Consider the following 21,028-nt stretch of genomic DNA (forward strand, 5'->3'; position numbering starts at 1 on the left):
TTGCATTTTTATACATTATGACCTCATTCACAATGACAACTTTTCTGAGTTGATGTTGTCAATACACTGTGTCGCTCTTCACATCGCATGTAAGTAAAATCTTATGAATTCATTTGTTATTGTTTAATTGTTCATAATACATAGAATCAATGGTATGCATGATATTTATCTAACTCCCTTGTACTAGTGATATGGTGGCCAAAGTTCTCGGATATGTGGATTACATTGTGTTCGGCGCCTCTCTGCTAATATCCTTGGCAGTTGGAGTCTATTACTCCCGTTCTGGCGGGAAACAACGGTCCGTGGAGGAGTACCTGATGGGAAACCGTCGCATCACGTGTCTTCCGATAGCCTTGTCTCTGCTGGTAACATTTCAGTCTGGCATCAGTCTTCTGGGACTTCCGGTGGAGATATATTACTATGGAACACAGATCTACCTGGGGATCGTGGGTATGGTTATAGGGTACACCATTGTAGCTGCCTTCATTGTGCCCGTTCTATATCCTCTTCAGATCACGAGTGTATACGAGGTAGGAAAGTCCATGTGATATTCTCATTTGAAAAGAAAACTATCTGCATGTATTGGTCAATAATGTTCTTCTCTAGTGAGTATACGAGGGCTGTTCGATATGTAATGTGTATTGTACATTTCACTATTGGAGTCGAATGCTTTTGAGATATCGTACAATACACATTACATATCGAACAACCCTCGTATATTGGCAGTACCCAGTAACGAGGTTTGTTCCTTTCTTTGCTACTCTAAGTTTTGCACTAATGTTTATGTATTTACAGTACCTAGAAATGAGGTTTCAGTCAAGAGTCGTCAGACTGGTGGGTTGCGTCTTGGGACTTTTATTTACTGTAAGAACTATTTTCATACAATGCAGAACTGACACCAGTTTGCTAACCGTGCACTGTCGTATATATACATGTATGTTGTATTCAAATGCATATGTTTCGTAATCTGCATTTTGATTGGCTGATGCACTTATATTTGAGGGGGTTAAACGAACATTAATGAGAGGAAATATTTCCATTTTGCCTCAATAATAGAATGACGCAAAAAAGATAACGTCAATCGTTAACATCTCGTACCAAATTTTATATAACAAAAAGAAAATATCAAAACTCAATGAAAGAACATACCGTCAAGAAAAATGTATAAATTGCAATAGAATGGAAGTAATTGTCTTCTCGTTTGTTTTTAGCGACCGTTATTGCTTCTCCTCTTCACGGTTACAAACTTCCGTTTTACCGGTTCCGCTAACGCTTCCCGGTAAAACTCTATTTGCGATTCAGTATCTACAGTTGCAAATAACAAATGAAAAGATATAAAGTCATTCCTTAGATAATTGGATAGCTGATCACATATGTAATATATAGATTTGCTTTAAGTCTTCAATTTTCATACGTTATTTATATACGAGGATAATTTCTATAAATACAGATGACGTATATGGCAGTTTGTCTATTCCTTCCAGGCCTGGCTATGGAGTCCGGTAAGATTAATGAATTGGTATCGAATTCCTTAAATCAAGAACAGAAAATTCTCTCATTTCCGCTATACATCACACGGACGGTGCGGTTTTAGCAGTATGTCATAATTGAAGCTTGGGCTCACATATCCTTGTAGAATAATAGATATAAGCCTTCAAAGACAAACACCCTGTAGAGGAATGTTGGGATTTTAGCGCCTACAAAATCACAATCGTATCGTTTTGTTATTCACGAAAGACATTCCACGAGTCTCATGGAATTATCAAAAAGCGGGTAACTACCTCGCGTGTTATCGAAGCTAAATTGTATATATCACGAGGGGGTATCTATTGTTATCGTTCTTCAAAAACTGACTTTACGAACCTTTGAGGAGATGTAGAACCTGATTCAAATATTTTGATAAGACAACGCAAATTTTTTATATAAAAACAGAAAAGCAGATAAAATTACATAAAATAAAAATTTGATGGAGTGTGGTAAATATTTTGTAAGGGAAATATGCTCTTATGATTGATACGGGTGGGGTTTTTTTGTTTAAAAAAAAACACAATTAGAAGTTCTAAACAAATACCCAAATGATTGTTCCGAATCCTCTCGTAGAGTTATCTCTCTTTTATGAATAATATATTTATGTGTTGTGTCTCTTTTTTATCGATTCCTAGTCTACCAATCTGCTATTTTTTCTGTCTGTACCTAAAGTAAAGCCAATTAACGACCACTACAATTTCATTTTTAATGAATAAACGCAATTTGTCTGATATTGATTATTGTAACGTATTCTTTACCATGATAAAATTGCATTGAGGTAGGTCCTGGAACGAGTGTTTGGGGTTGTTTATCTTTTTTTTTTTTTTTTTTTTTTTTTTTTTTTTTTTTTTTTTACAGTGACAGGTTTTCCTAAGTGGGTGTCTATATGTGTGGTGGCGGTAGTCGTGGTTATTTACACCATGCTGGTAAGAGTCAGTAACGGAAAACAATAATAGAAAAATAAACAGATAATATCCTATTAAAAGACGAAAACACAGCTTCAATATATCAAAGATTACACATCCCGAGGAGGAGGTACTAACTTTATTGAATCTGAAGGGTTTTACTCATTTATTTATTTATTTAATTTTGCTTTACAGAAAATGAAAATGTTCGAAAAACAGAATTCAACGTACCTGGTATATATTTATAAGAAGACAAAATGTAGAATATATAATCTGGATATGGAATTACAAAATGTAGACTATATAATTTAGTTATGTAACTATGTTTTACAAAATACAGAATAAATAATCTGATTATATTGTCATATATTAAGAACGTAGCGAATAAGTACTAGTAATCTAGTTATTTTATGAAACAAAATATAGAATAAATAATCTGGTTATATAATCTCTGTTGAAAATATAAGAACAGATAATTTTGTTATGCAATTATATCAAATATAGGATACCTACATAATCCGGTTATTTACGTAATTATACGAAATAACTTACAGAATAGGTAACATAAAATATGTGAAAAAAATTCGAAATATTGTGGATATGTTATTAAATCAAACAAATTATAGAATAAATAATTTGGTGATGTAATTATATATCTATCAAATAAGATAGAGAATAGACAACATTACTCTGTAATTTTAATAAACAAAATATAAAACATTTATTCCGTTTAATTTTTTATGTGATATGAAAACTCTAGAATTTATTTATTTATTTATTTTGATTTAACGATAAAATTCATATCCTTTAATTCCAAACATCCATAATTTATTACATACATATACGTATTATTAATCGGTATTTGTCTTTACAGGGTGGGATAAAAGCCGTGGTTTGGACCGATGTTATTCAATTCATCGTTATGTTGGCCGGTATTCTGACACTTATAATCAAGGTACTAGAAGTGGACAAGATTTTGGCAAGATCTTTACTGGCTTAAATGAACTCTTGCATATGCATGTTACGTACAAAGATTTCTTCTTGAATAGGTCTGTTATCAAAGAGATGTAGCAGAAGTTTGGAAAACGGCCCGTGATGAGGACAGATTGCAGTTCTTAAAGTACACTTTCAAGAATGTATGCATTTATTTTGTTGTAAATGAACTTAAACTAACTTCTTGTTAATATGTAATGCTTCCAATTCCAAGTTTCGATCCTGATCCAACGAATAGACAAACATTTTGGGCAGTTACCATAGGGACCATTACCACGTGGATAGGAAATGCTTTGAGCCAATCAGGAATCCAAAGGATATGCGCAACCGAATCAGTAGGAGAAGCAAGAAAGTAAGTAGCATCCGGGAGACACGATTAACCGGTCTTATTGTCCGGGAGACACGATTAACCGGTTTTATTGTCCGGGAGACACAATTAACCGGTCTTATTGTCCGGGAGACACCATTCACCGGTTTTATTGTCCGGGAGATGCGATTAACCGGTCTTATTGTCCGGGAGATGCAATTAACCGGTCTTATTGTCCGGGAGATGCGATTAACCGGTCTTATTGTCCGGGAGACACCATTCACCGGTTTTATTGTCCGGGAGATGCGATTAACCGGTCTTATTGTCCGGGAGACACCATTCACCGGTTTTATTGTCCGGGAGATGCGATTAACCGGTCTTATTGTCCGGGAGACACCATTCACCGGTTTTATTGTCCGGGAGATGCGATTAACCGGTCTTATTGTCCGGGAGACACCATTCACCGGTTTTATTGCCCGGGAGATGCGATTAACCGGTCTTATTGTCCGGGAGACGCCATTCACCGGTTTTATTGTCCGGGAGATGCGATTAATCGGTCTTATTGTCCGGGAGACACCATTCACCGGTTTTATTGTCCGGGAGATGCGATTAACCGGTCTTATTGTCCGGGAGACGCCATTCACCGGTTTTATTGTCTGGGAGATGCGATTAACCGGTCTTATTGTCCGGGAGAATCCATTCACCGGTTTTATTGTCCGGGAGATGCGATTAACCGGTCTTATTGTCCGGGAGACGCCATTCACCGGTTTTATTGTCCGGGAGATGCGATTAACCGGTCTTATTGTCCGGGAGAATCCATTCACCGGTTTTATTGTCCGGGAGATGCGATTAATCGGTCTTATTGTCCGGGAGACGCCATTCACCGGTTTTATTGTCCGGGAGATGCGATTAACCGGTCTTATTGTCCGGGAGACGCCATTCACCGGTTTTATTGGCCGGGAGACACGATTAATTGGTCTTATTGTCCGGAAGACACGATTAAACGGTCTTATTGTACGGGAGACACGATTAACCGGTCTTATTGTCCAGGAGACACAATTAACCTGACTTATTGTCCGGGAGACACGATTAACCGGTCTTATTGTCCGGGAGACACCATTAAGCGGTCTTATTGTCATGGGGACACGATTAACCGATTTTATTGTCCTGGAGACACGACTAACTGGTCTTATTTTCCGGGAGGTCCAATACACTGGTCTTATCAATAATCCAGGAGGTCCGATTAACCGGCGATAACATTCAAGAGGTCCGGTTAACTGGTCTTATCATCCATAAGGTCTGGTTAATCGGTGTTGCCATTCAGGATTACCGATTAACCGGTGTTATCATTAGGAAACCTTATTAACCGGTATCATATTCTAGTAGGATCGATTATCCGGTTTTATCATTATGGAGGCCCTGTTAACCGGTGTTATCGTCATACAGGCCCCGTTAACCGGTGTTATCGTCTAGGGGGCTCGATATACTGGTGTAATCATAGTTATCGGGCCTGCATTGATATGGCCGGCCGGATTTATATTTGATTTTCAGTTTAAAACTAATTTCTTGACTTCTTTTTTATGACTCATGTAGTCAGTTAGGCATTCTATACAACATGCAAATGTTATTGTGCTATCCTTTTTCTCAGCTTCGTTACTCGATTGAAGTTTGCAAAAATGATATGTCGATAAATCATTGAGAAGAAATTGTTCCTTTTCCTTAACGACCATTTTATGGTAGAGGATAATATCCTATCTATAATTGGCACTATAAATTTCCTTTAAAATTAATTTCACGTGCTTTCGTTTTCTTAATGATTGGTTATAAACAACAATAGTTTATAGATCTGCATAACTCAAAAAGAAAATCCGAGTTTGAATCATCTCTCTACAGACGGACAGACAGACAGAGATAAGATAGATTGATAGATACATGTATTAGTTAAGGTTTTTAATATCGCCATTCAAACTATCACTACGTCATCAGCATTTAATTTATAGATTGTATGTTGTATTCAGACACAGTTTTCTACATTCTCTGTCTAATTCAGTGGATTTTGTAATTATTGCATGTGTGTTAGCTTAATTGATTAAATCTTTTATTTTATATTGCGCAACACTGAACTCATCCTTTGTCGTGTATGCTATTGCATTTGTTAACAAAGGAGGTTTCAGGTCTGCTTAAACAGAACGGTTTGCCGTGAAAACATGTTTTTCAGTCATGCCGTGCTTTCAAACTTCTTTCAGGTCTGTGATATTTAATTTGCCGGCAGCCGTTTTGTACGAGACTCTGGTCACGTTTTTAGGTATCGCCATCTTCACCTACTACTCAATGGCCAAATGTGATTTACAGACCGCGGGGCTCGTCCAAAGTTCAAACGAGGTAAAGGTCATTCAATGCCCCACATTATCAGAAAAATTAATATTGATTTATAGATCTTTGAATACAAGTTCCTACTTTTGACTCATCAATGTCCAGGCGTTATATTTTGAAAAAGAAAAAAAAAAACGTTCCATTTCTGATATTGGTTTGACGCATTAAGTCATCGATTTTACCTGTCCGTGATATGTTCGGAATGTGTTTCTAAATAAGTCCAGTTTCCTGTTAATTTAAACAAAAATAGAGATGAATGATGAAACTCTTTGGATGACCCTAGTCGTACATCGGGTGAATCCGTCCAATTGTTTGTAAATAAAAGCCAATTAAACATAAATTGGTGGCGTTAATTATAGCCGATATTTTTATTTTTTTTTTTTTGGTGATATGCAATTATGGAAATGTAATGGTTAACATTCTTACTAATCTATATCCTATTATCGAAATATTCAGCGAGTAATATGAAATGTGTATGCGATACAAATCTACTTTTTATCGAGTTTTCAATTTCTTTCAGATTGTGCCGTATTTTATGATGGAACAGCTGTCGGAAATACCCGGATTGGCTGGCCTCTTTCTGGCATGCCTCTTCAGTGCCACTTTAAGGTGGGCTACACATACTATGACAAAGAGAATTTTAAAATAAAAACTGTCTCGGTTTCCCTCTAGATTACACGACATTTTCAGTCAACTGCCTTCAGAAGAAACAATCAGCAGATGATATGGAAAATAACGAAAATAATAGTTCACAAGGGATTGCGTGGCATTATATTTCAATTGATTGCTCTTTACTGATATCAAATTCTGGTTCACATGGTTAAAGCTTGATTATATCAGAAATTGGGAAATGTCGCTAAATATTAAAGATAAGAAATGGGATTTTTCACAGAAAAAAATATTTCATTTGAACATACGTTGTATATCAAAAATAATATTTCATTTACGCAAAACAATTCTTGCAACACACACACAATCTTTGTCACGGTGAAGAAGAAAGCAGAAATTTACGAATGAATTCAGTTCGCATTGAAAAGAAACACCCGTTCATTCTCAACTAAATCAACCTCTCTTCATACTCAGTTGTTGCCAGTATAAAAAGTTGATGGTTAGTTTGCCCACACAACCTATCATTGGGTCCAATGCTGTCTGACGCGTTTCATACCGATTGTTAGGCCGTTCTTGGCACACTGATTTTGACTACGGATAACTCCGTTTACCTAATCAAGATACAGGGCTCACGGTGGGTGTGACCGGTCGACAGGGAATGCTAACTCCTCCTAGGCACCTGATCCCACCTCTGGTGTGTCCAGGGATCAGTGTTTACCCACCTCTCTAATTTGCATTCTTTTTAAGAGTTATGAGATTGATCACTGTTCGTTGCCATCACCTTTTCACACTAGAGAGATGTTATTTATTTTTCCCACTACCAAGACTCTACCTAATATTTACATTCACTGAATCGGTTCTCTTAAATTTCTTTTGAAATTGACATCGCTTTCATTCACGACAATCGACAATGAATTCATGTTTGTTGCAAACGAGTGCGTCCCAGATTATTAGTACTACCTGATCCCATATTATCATTATTACGAGATATGGAGCGTCGTCTAGGTCAAAGTGTATTCAATGGCTGTTCTGTGTTAAGTAACGATTGGGTCAACGATATGATATTTAGAATTTAAATCTCATTTATATTTGTTTTAAGATATATAAAAATATAAACAATAGAATGTTTTTCTTTGTAGTTTTATCGGGTGATGAAGGTACTTGTACATATATAAACATTGTAGGAATCTTTGCAGAAAGAAATTGCATAACCCGTTATGTGTATTTTTCCGCATTGCTTTCTACCTACATCACCCAATAAAACAACAAAGAATGCATTTTATTGTTTGAATGATAGCCAAAAGACGATATTCAAATTTCATCGGCTAGATACCTAGACATGGTATATTTTAGGGAGAGTTTAGAACTTGTGCCCAGTCTCTTTGTAATTATATTGCAATATATATAAAACACCTTCTTTTTTTATCCCGGACAGTAAATTTAGTATGTAAGTCTATCCAAAGAAGAAATAAAGTACCATTTCCCCATAAACCATTTTTTCTTTTTTCCCCCAATGACAACGTGTATCAAATATGGACCATTTTAGTATATATATAGTAAATTTTGAATTAAATTTTGGTTTCTTATTCCATAGTTATTATATATCTATCAAATAATAATATTTGAAATATCATTTTGAATACTACAATAACAAATGTTTTACATTTTGAACAGTATCAAACAATAACGTAATTCATTGCCAAAATTACTCTGGATTTGTTTCAAATGTGTGTAGATTATAAATCCTACTTTCAAGAGCTACCGCATGTGTTTTCTAATTTTACGAATATTGCTCTATCGAAATCAAAACATTTCCTTCATTTTCAAAGTTGAAAATTCTCAGACTTTTTTTTGAAATTTATCGTGACCAAACATGATTTCAACATCTGTGACCTTGGAATTGGAGAATTAATCTAAATTCAAAACGTGGCACATCTGTATATGAGCTATACAAGCTTCAAACTTGAAATTATCTTATTGCAACACAGTTACAAGGCACAAGTTCTAAAACCTCCAATCCAATCTCTGAAATAAATATTTAGCCTTGTGACCTTGACTTGGGTGTCAGAATCTTGATCCATAATCTTCAAATACCTTAATGCAAAAGTCTTAAACCTAATATGCTGGATTTTGAAATTTTCTCAAACAAGAGTTTCAAAATATTTGGCACATAACTTTGCTAACAACGATGCAATTCCACAGAGAAGCACAGTAAATGGTTTTAATATTTGTGATACTTCAGCACCCTGTCATCCGGTCTAAGTGCCATCTCTGCCCTCATTTGGGAGGACATTATACAGCCTCATTTCCAGTGTTTTTCCCTACGGCAAGGTTCCATTGTCACCAGAACCACAGGTATGTGTATGTAGGTATATGTATGTAGGTATCTGTATGTGTATGTAGGTATCTGTATGTGTATGTAGGTATCTGTATGTAGGTATATGTATGTGTATGTAGGTATGTGTATGTAGGTATTTGTATGTGTATGTAGGTATGTGTATGTCTGCATGTGTATGTAGGTATCTGTATGTGTATGTAGGTATCTATATGTGTATGTAAGTATCTGTATGTGTATGTAGGCATCTGTATGTGTATGTAGGTATCTGTATGTATGTGTATGTAGGTATGTGTATGTAAGTATCTGTATGTGTATGTAGGTATCTGTATGTGTATGTAGGTATATGTATGTGTATGTAAGTATCTCTATGTGTATGTAGGTATCTGTATGTGTATGTAGGTATGTGTATGTAGCTATGTGTATGTAGGTATATGTATGTGTATGTAGGTATCTATATGTGTATGTAAGTATCTGTATGTGTATGTAGGTATGTGTATGTAGGTATATGTATGTAAATATGTGTATGTAGGTATCTGTATGTGTATGTAAGTATCTGTATGTGTATGTAGGTATGTGTATGTAGGTATATGTATGTAGATATGTGTATGTAGGTATATGTATGTAGATATGTGTATGTAGGTATCTGTATGTGTATGTAAGTATCTGTATGTGTATGTAGGTATCTGTATGTGTATGTAGGTATCTGTATGTGTATGTAGGTATGTGTATGTAGGTATATGTATGTAGATATGTGTATGTAGGTATCTGTATGTGTATGTAGGTATGTGTATGTAGGTATCTGTATGTGTATGTAGGTATGTGTATATAGGTATGTGTATGTAGGTATGTGTATGTAGGTATCTGTATGTAGGTATCTGTATATGTATGTAGGTATGTGTATGTAGGTATCTGTATGTGTATGTCTGTATGTGTATGTAGGTATATGTATGTGTACGTAGGCTAAAAACATGATACCTTTATGGATTCTCAAAAACCTTTAGCCTCATTAAAAATTGCATCAAAATTGAACCCAGCTTCCATAAGCGATGTCTTAAACTAATACACTAATATATAATAGTACTGTCGACATATGCTTCATCGTTAAACGAGATCACCAGTGATTCAATGTTTATAAGATATGTTTCATCGTTAAACGAGATCACTAGTAATTCAATGTTTATAAGGTATGTTTCATCGTTAAACGAGATCACTAGTGATTCAGTGTTTATAAGGTATGTTTCATCGTTAAACGAGATCACTAGTAATTCAATGGTTATAAGGTATGCTTCATCGTTAAACGAGATCGCTAGTGATTCAGTGTTTATAAGATATGTTTCATCGTTAAACGAGATCGCTAGTGATTCAGTGTTTATAAGGTATGTTTCAATTTTACAGTTCCTGTTTCCGGTATCGTCATCGTTGGAATGTCATTTCTCGCGATGAGTTTACCTGGGACGATAACACAGGTAACTCAAATGAGATGTATAATTGTCAGAAATACCTGTTCATCAAATAAAAATAATCCAACGTAGAAATCTTCAAAATATTGATCACTGCTCAATTTATTTCACCTAGAAGTTTTCATTGAAGTCTATAGGAAGAGACTGGTTTATTGAAATAATTTTAAACGAAATAATATTTTCATACAAATATCTTGGTAAAAAAGTTACATACACTTTCTCTATATGAAAATATGAAATAAAATTAAGCATTTACAGCACACATTTTTAGAAGAAATTTTCTTCTTAATTTTACGATGTGCAGATAACTCTTCAAAAAAAATCTCAAGCGCAAAACGGTCAACTTCTCATCATTTACCAGTCATGTAAATTTAATTTATATAACTTTCCTCATTATTTTTACAATAAACAGTTATTTTGATTCATATCAGTCATAGTTCATTATCCTTTTGTTATACCATGAATACCTTTTAAGGTATATCGGGCAAAAGAATTCATTGACCAACATTTATATTAAATTGCAAATATTTCCAGTTCATTTTTCATGTTTAAATCCACCTACAGTTAAAATTATTTAAATCTATAATGCTATGTATAGGAAACAAGGTTAGTAGATACTCATTTATAATGATCATATCGGCAATTTGTATTTTACCGATACTGTCATTAATTTTTTTTTTCTAAATCTATGGATAGAAAACATTGGAAAGAAAGAAAATATCCAAGTCCGTATTCCCAAAGTCATCTCCAAGTTCCCTGCTCTCTTTCGCTGCATTACATTTTTACCAATTTTGACTCGTAGTTTCCTACATTTGTATTTTGTTTCGTTACGTTACTTTTTTTTTTACCCAATATTGACTCCAAGTTTCCTAGTTTTTCTCCGTTGCATTTGTCCCTGTAACATATAGTGTGGTCTATTTTTTCCCTGTGATATCCCGTGTTGTCTATTTTTGTTCCTGTAACATATATTGTTGTCTATTTTTGTCCCTGTAACATATAGAGTTGTCTATTTTTGTCCCTGTAACATATAGTGTTGTCTATTTTTGTCCCTGTAACATATAGAGTTGTCTAGTTTTGTCCCTGTAACATATATAGTTGTCTAGTTTTGTCCCTGTAACATATAGTGTTGTCTATTTTTATCCCTGTAACATATATAGTTATCTATTTTTGTCCCTGTAACATATATTGTTGTCTATTTATGTCCCTGTAACATATAGAGTTGTCTATTTTTGTCCCTGTAACATATAGTGTTGTCTATTTTTGTCCCTGTAACATATAGAGTTGTCTAGTTTTGTCCCTGTAACATATATAGTTGTCTATTTTTGTCCCTGTAACATATAGTGTTGTCTATTTTTGTCCCTGTAACATATAGTGTTGTCTATTTTTGTCCCTGTAACATATAGAGTTGTCTAGTTTTGTCCCTGTAACATATATAGTTGTCTATTTTTGTCCCTGTAACATATAGCGTTGTTTATTTATATCCCTGTAACATATAGTGTTGTCTATTTTTATCCCTGTAACATATAGTGTTGTCTATTTTTATCCCTGTAACATACCGTGTTGTCTATTTTTGTCCCTGTAATATATAGTGTTGTTTATTTTTGTCCCTGTAACATATAGTGGTGTCTATTTTTGTCCCTGTAATATATAGTGTTGTCTATTTTTATCCCTGTAATATATAGTGGTGTCTATTTTTGTCCCTGTAACATATAGTGTTGTCTATTTGTGTCCCTGTAATATATAGTGGTGTCTATTTTTGTCCCTGTAACATATAGCGTTGTTTATTTATATCCCTGTAATATATAGTGGTGTCTATTTTTATCCCTGTAACATATAGTGTTGTCTATCTTTATCCCTGTAACATATAGCGTTGTTTATTTGTGTCCCTGTAATATACAGCGTTGTCTAGTTTTATCCCTGTAACATATAGCGTTGTTTATTTATATCCCTGTAACATATAGCGTTGTTTATTTGTGTCCCTGCAATATATAGTGGTGTCTATTTTTGCCCTTTTAATTTACCGTGTTGCCTACTTTTCTCCCGTTTATTTACCCTGTTGCCTATCATTATTCCCTATACGGTGTATAATAGTTTGTTCATTTGTATGCAGTGTTTTCTTTATTATACATGTACTATGCTATGTTGTCTATTTTGTCCCATAACACGTCTTTGTTCTTAATTGTACAATATACCATGTTGTCTTCGTTTCTTTTATACCCCATTCTAGAATCCTTACTTGCTGTAAGTGAAATAGTTTTCTGGGCTTACGGAGACACACCTTTCTAGGCTTACGGAGACACTAATTTTCTAGGTTTACGGAGACACGAACTTTCTAGGTTTACGGAGACAAGAACTTTGTAGGCTTACGGAGACACGCACTTTCTAGACTTACGGAGACACGAACTTTCGGTTTTTAATCCTTCACTTTCACTTCAATTGCCGGGGGTTAAGCAAAGGAACAACAACTATCTATTTCAAACGACTTAGCATGACACGGCAGATGGGTATCGAACCTGGGATTTCCTGGTTGCAAATCGACAACCCAAACCACCAGACTACCACCCAAATTGCCAGGCTACTACCAAAACCACCAGGCTACCACCCAAAACACCAGACTACCACCCAAATCACCAGGCTACCACAACCAGTATCCTTCTTAACCCTTAATATCCTGTTGCCTATCCATGTGTCTCTTCAGTATCAAATCTTCATGTTACTTATACCTATTTATGTCCCGTTGATATAGGCCGTGTTACGTATTATGTTCTCTTAGTATTTTATATTACCGCATAATGATACTGTTACAAAGTTTTGTCCCGCTTATAAACTGTCGCCAATTGTTTTCCCATTTCGATATTGTTTCGCCGATGTTGCCAATTGTTTTCCCGCTTACAGGCTGTTGCCAATCGTTTTCCCGATTACAGGCTGTTGCCAATTGTCTCTCCGCTTACAGGCTGTTGCCAATTGTCTCCCCGCTTACAGGCTGTTGCCAATTATCTCCCCGCTTACGGCTGTTGCCAATTGTTTCCCAGGGTTACGGGCTGTGTTGTTTTAAAATTGTTTCCAGTTTAGAAAATTTGTTCCAATTTTTGTCTAGTCATTATAATGAGACGACTTTTTTCTTTCTTATTGCCTTGAAAGGAAATACTGGGCTATATTCTATTTTGACCTCTACCTCGCCTGTGTTGTTTGTCACTTATTTACATTGTATCAGTATTCGGTGTTACCTTATTCTCTCTTGCCAATAAACTACACTGTACAATTGTTAGTTACACACAGTATGATATTGTTCCCTTTTGAATACCATTCATCTTTTATAGGATTTACTAACATTAGAACAAGATAAAACTATGTTATGCTTTGCATCTGAGTCAACTTAATGCCGAAGTTTCGCTGTATGATGTAATTTATTTTGGCGCTAGATTACAATGGGGACTTTGTCTGCATCATCCGGACCTCTGGTGGGGGTTTACCTGTTAGGGATGATGTTTCCATGGGCAACGGCCAAGGTAAAGTCAAGCAAATCTGCCCTTTTTAAGAATGATTAATTATCATGATCATCATTAATCTGATCAAACTTCACGTTCAATTTATAATTTGTTGTTATTCATAGAATTATTTCGTTTTCACTTCTCGTGTACTTTACATATATGAATTAGAATGTAGCAAAACTGTGTTCATTCATATGGTATCAGGAAACAACAATAAAATAATAAATTTGATGTAAAACAATGATATAGCTATAACACTGTTTTGAAAATCTGTATTTTAACGTTAGTATCTGGCACGATCAGACTGTGCAACTTTGTGTATTGTGTAGTAAACCAAAACAATATTAAATTCTGATAACAAGTTCCATCACTGAAATCAAATCACATTGAGATAGGTTGGAATCTTTCGTTTACATTACAGTAATATTATTTTTGCAGTCCGCCATTGTGTCCGGGGTACTGGGGTTTTCCCTCTGTCTCTCAATGACGATCGGATCTAATCTATACCCTGCAAATTACCCAAAGCTCCCACCTGTACCTACATACGGATGTCCTGGCCTGAATTCTACTCTCACTGAACCGAATAATATCACCTTTCTTCCTGTTAATGCCACGAGTACGAGGGACTTTGATCGCAGGCTTATTGATGACAAAGCACTTCCTTTTTATGCTGAGAATTCTACATTGGTTCCAGCCGATGGACAAAGTAAAGATGATGTGTATGTGTTGTCTAGTCCATCAATTTTGATATGTTGACAATCAATTTTATTAACGTTTTACGATTGCTGATAATTGAAAAGAATTGTACCTGTCAGTTTAATCATTTGCGGCTATTTAACTCGGTGAAATTTATTTTCGCCCTTTTAGTTCAATGTAACCATCATGAGCAATGAGTTAGGAATAACCTTTCATGACTACTCTAATTTGTAAACATTTCTATTTGAAGCACACCTTGGTTGTTTCGTGTTTCTTTTCTATGGTACCACGTGAGTGGTGTCGTCACTACCCTCTTTATTGGAGTCGCTCTGTCTATTCTAACAGGTCTGTATCAGCAGTGTAAACATTTTGACTTTAATGGACAATATTCAAAACACATCAAAAGTAGTATGAATATATCGAGAGAGCATAGATTCGCATTTGAAATAAGATCCTTTAGATTTGTTTACCCAAAAACGTTCCGATGACGCAAACAGAATTTTGAAAGGAAATATTTTTCCGAAAATTGAGAAAGACTTAAGAGAATGCCTGGATAAAAGTATTTCTAAAACTTGACAATCGCAAAATAGTTATATAGTAATATATTATTTCGCATTTGTATCGGCAACAGCCTTTTGGTAACTGACATGGGCTTTCTTTGTGAGACATACCGTGCGATATGTCGTCTGCTTTCTGTTAGTGAGTCATAACGTGCGATATGTCGTCTGCTTTCTGTTTGTGAGACATTTCATGCGATATGTCGTCTGCTTTCTGTTAGTGAGACATTTCATGCGATATGTCGTCTGCTTTCTGTTAGTGGAACATACCGTGTGGCACGTAATCCATTTCTTTTCTGTTCGATATAGCCTAGGGATGGTGGTGAATTACAATACCAGTGGAATCAATGAAATTACAATTACTTTGTCTAAAACCTGAGAACGGAGGTCCCGTATCACGTTAGACGTTGGACTAAGTAAGATAAAGAACCATGAGAGCTACAACCTAGAACGTCCTGCAGAGTTCAAAATTCGTGATACTTCACCAACAGGCGTTAACGTTTCTATTTGAGTGTAAATTTCTCGAATGAACGTAACACACTATTGATTACATGCCTGCATACTCTATGCAGAAATTACTCAAAATGGGGTGTAAATAGAAACCAAGTACTAGTTTAATCTTATTGCACTCTAAGCTGTAAACAAAGATGGCGGACCAGTTATCGTTTGGTAAGTTTTTGTAGCTGGTTTCGATATTTCGTCCATTAAGTATCAATTAATTCTTGTAATATTTCCACCCTGATTAACAATTAAGGACCAGCAAATATTATTCTTCACAATTTGAAACATTTCACAAGCAATAATCAATGTAATTGTATGAACATTGAAAACGTGCGTTACTGTAATATTGCTTCAACCAGTGCCGATAATACTTCGGTTTCTAACTTGACGAGAAAACGAATAAATCAGTCTAAACAACGGTGCAAACTTGGGTCACAATACCCCATTTATTAGTTACTTGTACAATACACGGCGACAGTCGGATGTTAATTCGAATCAGCGGAATAATTTAGATCAACCGGTTAATATATATACAAACATACACTGTACATGTATATCAACCGGTTAATATCATAGACATGTCCTTTGAAAACAATTTGCAAATAAGGCATCGTAACTGAAATCAGGCCTGTAGCAAATGTTTTATTAATCACTATTAAGAACATAAAGAAGTAAGTTAACAAATTTGAAATGCCTGGATAGACAGACACACAAACAAACAAATAGACAGATTCACGGACAAACACATAGACAGATTCACGGACAGACACATAGACAGATTCACGGACAAACAAATAAACAGGTTCACGGGCAGACACATAAACAGGTTCACGGACAGACACATAAACAGGTTCACGGACAAACACATAAACAGGTTCACGGACAAACAAATAAACAGGTTCATGGACAAACAAATAAACAGGTTCACGGACAAACACATAGACAGATTCACGGACAGACACATAGACAGGTTCACGGACAGACACATAAACAGGTTCACGGACAGACACATAACAGGTTCACGGACAAACACATAAACAGGTTCACGGACAAATAAACAGGTTCACGGACAAACAAATAAACAGGTTCACGGACAGACACATAGACAGATTCACGGACAAACAAATAAACAGGTTCACGGACAAATAAACAGGTTCATGGACAAACAAATAAACAGGTTCACGGACAGACACATAGACAGGTTAACGGACAGACACATAAACAGGTTCACGGACAGACACATAGACAGATTCACGGACAAACACATAAACAGGTTCACGGACAGACACATAGACAGATTCACGGACAAACACATAGACAGATTCACGGACAAACACATAGACAGATTCACGGACAAACAAATAAACAGGTTCACGGACAGACACATAAACAGGTTCATGGACAAACAAATAAACAGGTTCACGGACAAACACATAGACAGGTTCATGGACAAACAAATAAACAGGTTCACGGACAAACACATAAACAGGTTCACGGACAGACAAATAAACAGGTTCACGGACAGACAAATAGACAGATTCACGGACAGACACATAGACAGATTCACGGAAAAACACATAGACAGATTCACGGACAGACACATAGACAGATTCACGGACAAACAAATAAACAGGTTCACGGACAGACACATAGACAGATTCACGGACAAACACATAGACAGATTCACGGACAGACACATAGACAGATTCACGGACAAACAAATAAACAGGTTCACGGACAAACAAATAGACAGGTTCACGGACAAACACATAAACAAATTCACGGACAGACAAATAAACAGGTTCACGGACAAACACATAAACAGGTTCACAGACAAACACATAAACAGGTTCACGGACAAACAAATAGACAGGTTCACGGACAAACACATAAACAGATTCACGGACAAATAAACAGGTTCACGGACAAACACATAAACAGGTTCACGGACAAACACATAAACAGGTTCACGGACAAACAAATAGAAAGGTTCACGGACAAACACATAAACAGATTCACGGACAAACACATAAACAGGTTCACGGACAGACACATAGACAGATTCACGGACAGACACATAGACAGATTCATGGACAAACAAATAAACAGGTTCATGGACAAACAAATAAACAGGTTCACGGACAAACAAATAAACAGGTTCATAGACAAACAAATTCACGGACAGACAAATAAACAGGTTCACGGACAAACACATAAACAGGTTCACAGACAAATAAACAGGTTCACGGACAGACACATAGACAGGTTCATGGACAAACAAATAAACAGGTTCACGGACAGACACATAGACAGGTTCATGGACAAACAAATAGACAGATTCATGGACAAACAAATAAACAGGTTCACGGACAAACAAATAAACAGGTTCATGGACAAACAAATAAATAGGTTCACGGACAGACAAATAAACAGGTTCACGGACAGACACATAAACAGGTTCACGGACAGACACATAGACAGATTCACGGACAGACACATAGATAGATTCATTGATTTATTAGATTGGCGATATGTCTTATTCGGTTTATAGATCACAAGCCAGTAAAAAATGTAGAAACTTCAAAACGGCACAATGTATTGACCTCAGAATAAAACGTTTCTTATAATTTTACTTAATTCCTTAATATTTGTAAGCATTTAAAAATATTTTTCGAAAGCTGTCTTGTGACTTGACAATTCTTTTAGTCTTTACAGCTCATCCACCTTTTCCTACTATATTTTTATTTGTTTCAAGGGGCATGGACATGATTTGACCCAAAAAATAAAAAAAAAAATTATTATTTTTCCATTTTATTGTTTACAATGTTTAACTAAAGCATTTCTAATGGTCAGCCGAAATTTTAGTATCAATTATTGAGTTAAAAGTCCGATACAGTATTCACAATTCCTGGCCTTGCTATGTAAACAAGGCTCGTGCCATATTTTTGTTTATATGTAGATTGTTTAATAGTAAGTAACATGTTTAAAAATGAGGTGTCCCAAACACTAGAAACTATTTAATTGTGTTCAAAATTAGCATGTAAATAGAAATAAATCTGCTTTAAACGAAACTTTTACATGAATGCTTAGTCTATATAAACAAAAACATGGCTCGAGCCTTGTTTACATAATGTAACAAAGATTTGTGAGCGCTGTATCTCCCATGTACCTTGGCAACTGACATTCACAATTTTTGCTGACCATTAGAAATACCTTAGTTAAGAATTCTTAGCGCTTAAATTTGTATAAAAAATTAAAAATGTTCAGCACAAATCGTGTCCATGCCCCCTTTTTAAGATGACAAACCATAAAGAACGTAGTGTAAATGCATCCAGTATAGTTAGCTTGAATTGCATTGTACATTTTTATTTTTCGAGCTCACTTCTTTCGTTTATTTCATTAGGTGGACTTAATGACCTGCCATGCGAAGAGAGATTTGTCTTCCTGTTTGTCAGAAATCTTAGATGCTACCAAAAGCAATTGAATATAAACAGATCGTTGGCCCACTACTCGGTATTTAGGGCGTCCTTCCGGTCGAAAGACGACAGCGAAAACCGCGCGTCTTTCCGATCTACAGAAAAATACAAAAATGGGGCGCAAAGCAGATCTGCACGACTATAGTGGACTTGGAAAAAGAAAATCATTCTACTTACCGGATGAGGACTGATCTGTTGGTTTTGTCAGAACAACTGTAAATTAAATATAGATATATTTGTAAAATTTAAAAAAAAATTCTTTCTTTCTTCTTTTTTTTAAATCAAATTTTGTTCAGTTAGTCAATTAATTTTTCATATCACATAATGAAATGTTAAATAGTTGTTAAACACTCACAAGCGAAAATAAATGTTACTATCCCGATACCAGACTCCATGATCGTTTACCAGAAGCGTCGCTTCCCGGCCGTTTACTACAGGTGAGATTCGTGGCATGTGTACATGGTGGTCGGGTACATGCATTGATTTTGTGAGACTTCAATGATTTCCGATTATTTCCGACCGCATATGCGCACTTCCGGAAATACCCTCGGTAAATTGAAGTGAGAAGTGTTGAATTCAAATATTAAAGCTAAAAAGCCGTCTCAAGGGTTGATCTTATTTGAATTTTGCGTGCACTTTTAAAGAGTTTCCTCATCTTCTGTTTAATTTATAGAATCAATGACATCTCTTTCCACTGTTGCATTCACGTGGTCGACTTTTATATATATTTGTAGAAAAATAACAAAAATCCTAATTTGAAAGCTTTTGACTTCATTGTGTACTATCACATTTACCAGTATTGATTGAAATACTCTGACGCAATTTAGGTCTAATGTTTTACTTTAATTTTTAATTTTTAAAGATTTTTTTTATCCGAACAGAATTATAACATTCACTTTTTCAAAAGCAAAATATTGTAATTTGCATATTTCATAAGCTTACCGAAATCAACTTACATTTCTTTCCACTGCTTTTTCTCTCTACATGAACAAAATAGTTGAGTTACTTTACCATTAAAATAAGCGGAAATCAACTCATATCTCTGACCGTCTGTCCAAATCCAGGCCATAACTATCAAGTGTAAATTTGCCGATACTGCTGAAGTAAGGGCCATTATCCTAAATTATTCAGAAGATTCCTGGAGATATATATATATATATATATATATATATATATATATATTGCATACTGAACACAAACTTTATAATCGGAGTGGGTGTCTCCATCCCTCGGAGAATGAAGTATAACCCTGCATTATAACGAATTTCGATCGTTACTGATTTCAAAGTGTTTTAATTCAAGAATCGGAGATGTTTTCCACCTTTTTGATTTACAGTTTATATCTAATTAACTCTTAGTTTGCTCTTTATTTTCAATACTAAACGATGCTCGATATTCAGGAACGGTGTTTGCTTCAAGGAATTAATTATTACTGAAGTGCAATGATCGGAAGTGTCCTTGTGTAGAACAAATTTTAACATCACTCAATTTAGAAATAAACCTAGATAATTAATTATCGTAATTATCTCGAAACAATGAAACCCATAGTTACCAATAACAATGGATTTTCTCCCTTGATACAGGTGTACACGAGGAAAATTCTGGTTAGAAAATTATGATATTGGGTATAGTGGTGTTTTGTGTGTGGCTCTCAAAATTTACAATGTAATGTTATTTCTATTTACCATCATGATTTTTGGATTAGTCAAGAAATTCTTGTTTTCCCAGTGAGTGTTTTATTTACACAAACAAGTATCCCCGTAGCTACACATATATATGTATAATGAATGGCCGA

At 35.3% G+C, this 21,028-nt stretch overlaps 1 protein-coding gene across 1 annotated transcript; it reads left to right on the forward strand.

Moving 5' to 3' along the window:
• Positions 1 to 7: 7 nt before the first annotated feature.
• Positions 8 to 19,500, forward strand: LOC125646372 (sodium-coupled monocarboxylate transporter 1-like). Its single transcript, XM_048872619.2, has 16 exons — positions 8 to 89; positions 188 to 530; positions 796 to 864; positions 1,451 to 1,502; positions 2,386 to 2,453; positions 3,307 to 3,387; positions 3,482 to 3,552; positions 3,640 to 3,777; positions 5,979 to 6,114; positions 6,626 to 6,714; positions 8,957 to 9,069; positions 10,448 to 10,518; positions 13,935 to 14,021; positions 14,442 to 14,722; positions 14,950 to 15,044; positions 19,161 to 19,500. The coding sequence occupies exons 2-16, from the start codon at positions 192 to 194 to the stop codon at positions 19,376 to 19,378; spliced, it is 1,908 nt and encodes a 635-aa protein (XP_048728576.2). The 5' UTR covers positions 8 to 89; positions 188 to 191; the 3' UTR covers positions 19,379 to 19,500.
• The last annotated feature ends 1,528 nt before the right edge of the window (positions 19,501 to 21,028 follow it).

The sequence above is a fragment of the Ostrea edulis genome, chromosome 6, assembly GCF_947568905.1.
Source record: "Ostrea edulis chromosome 6, xbOstEdul1.1, whole genome shotgun sequence".
NCBI lineage: Eukaryota > Metazoa > Mollusca > Bivalvia > Ostreida > Ostreidae > Ostrea > Ostrea edulis.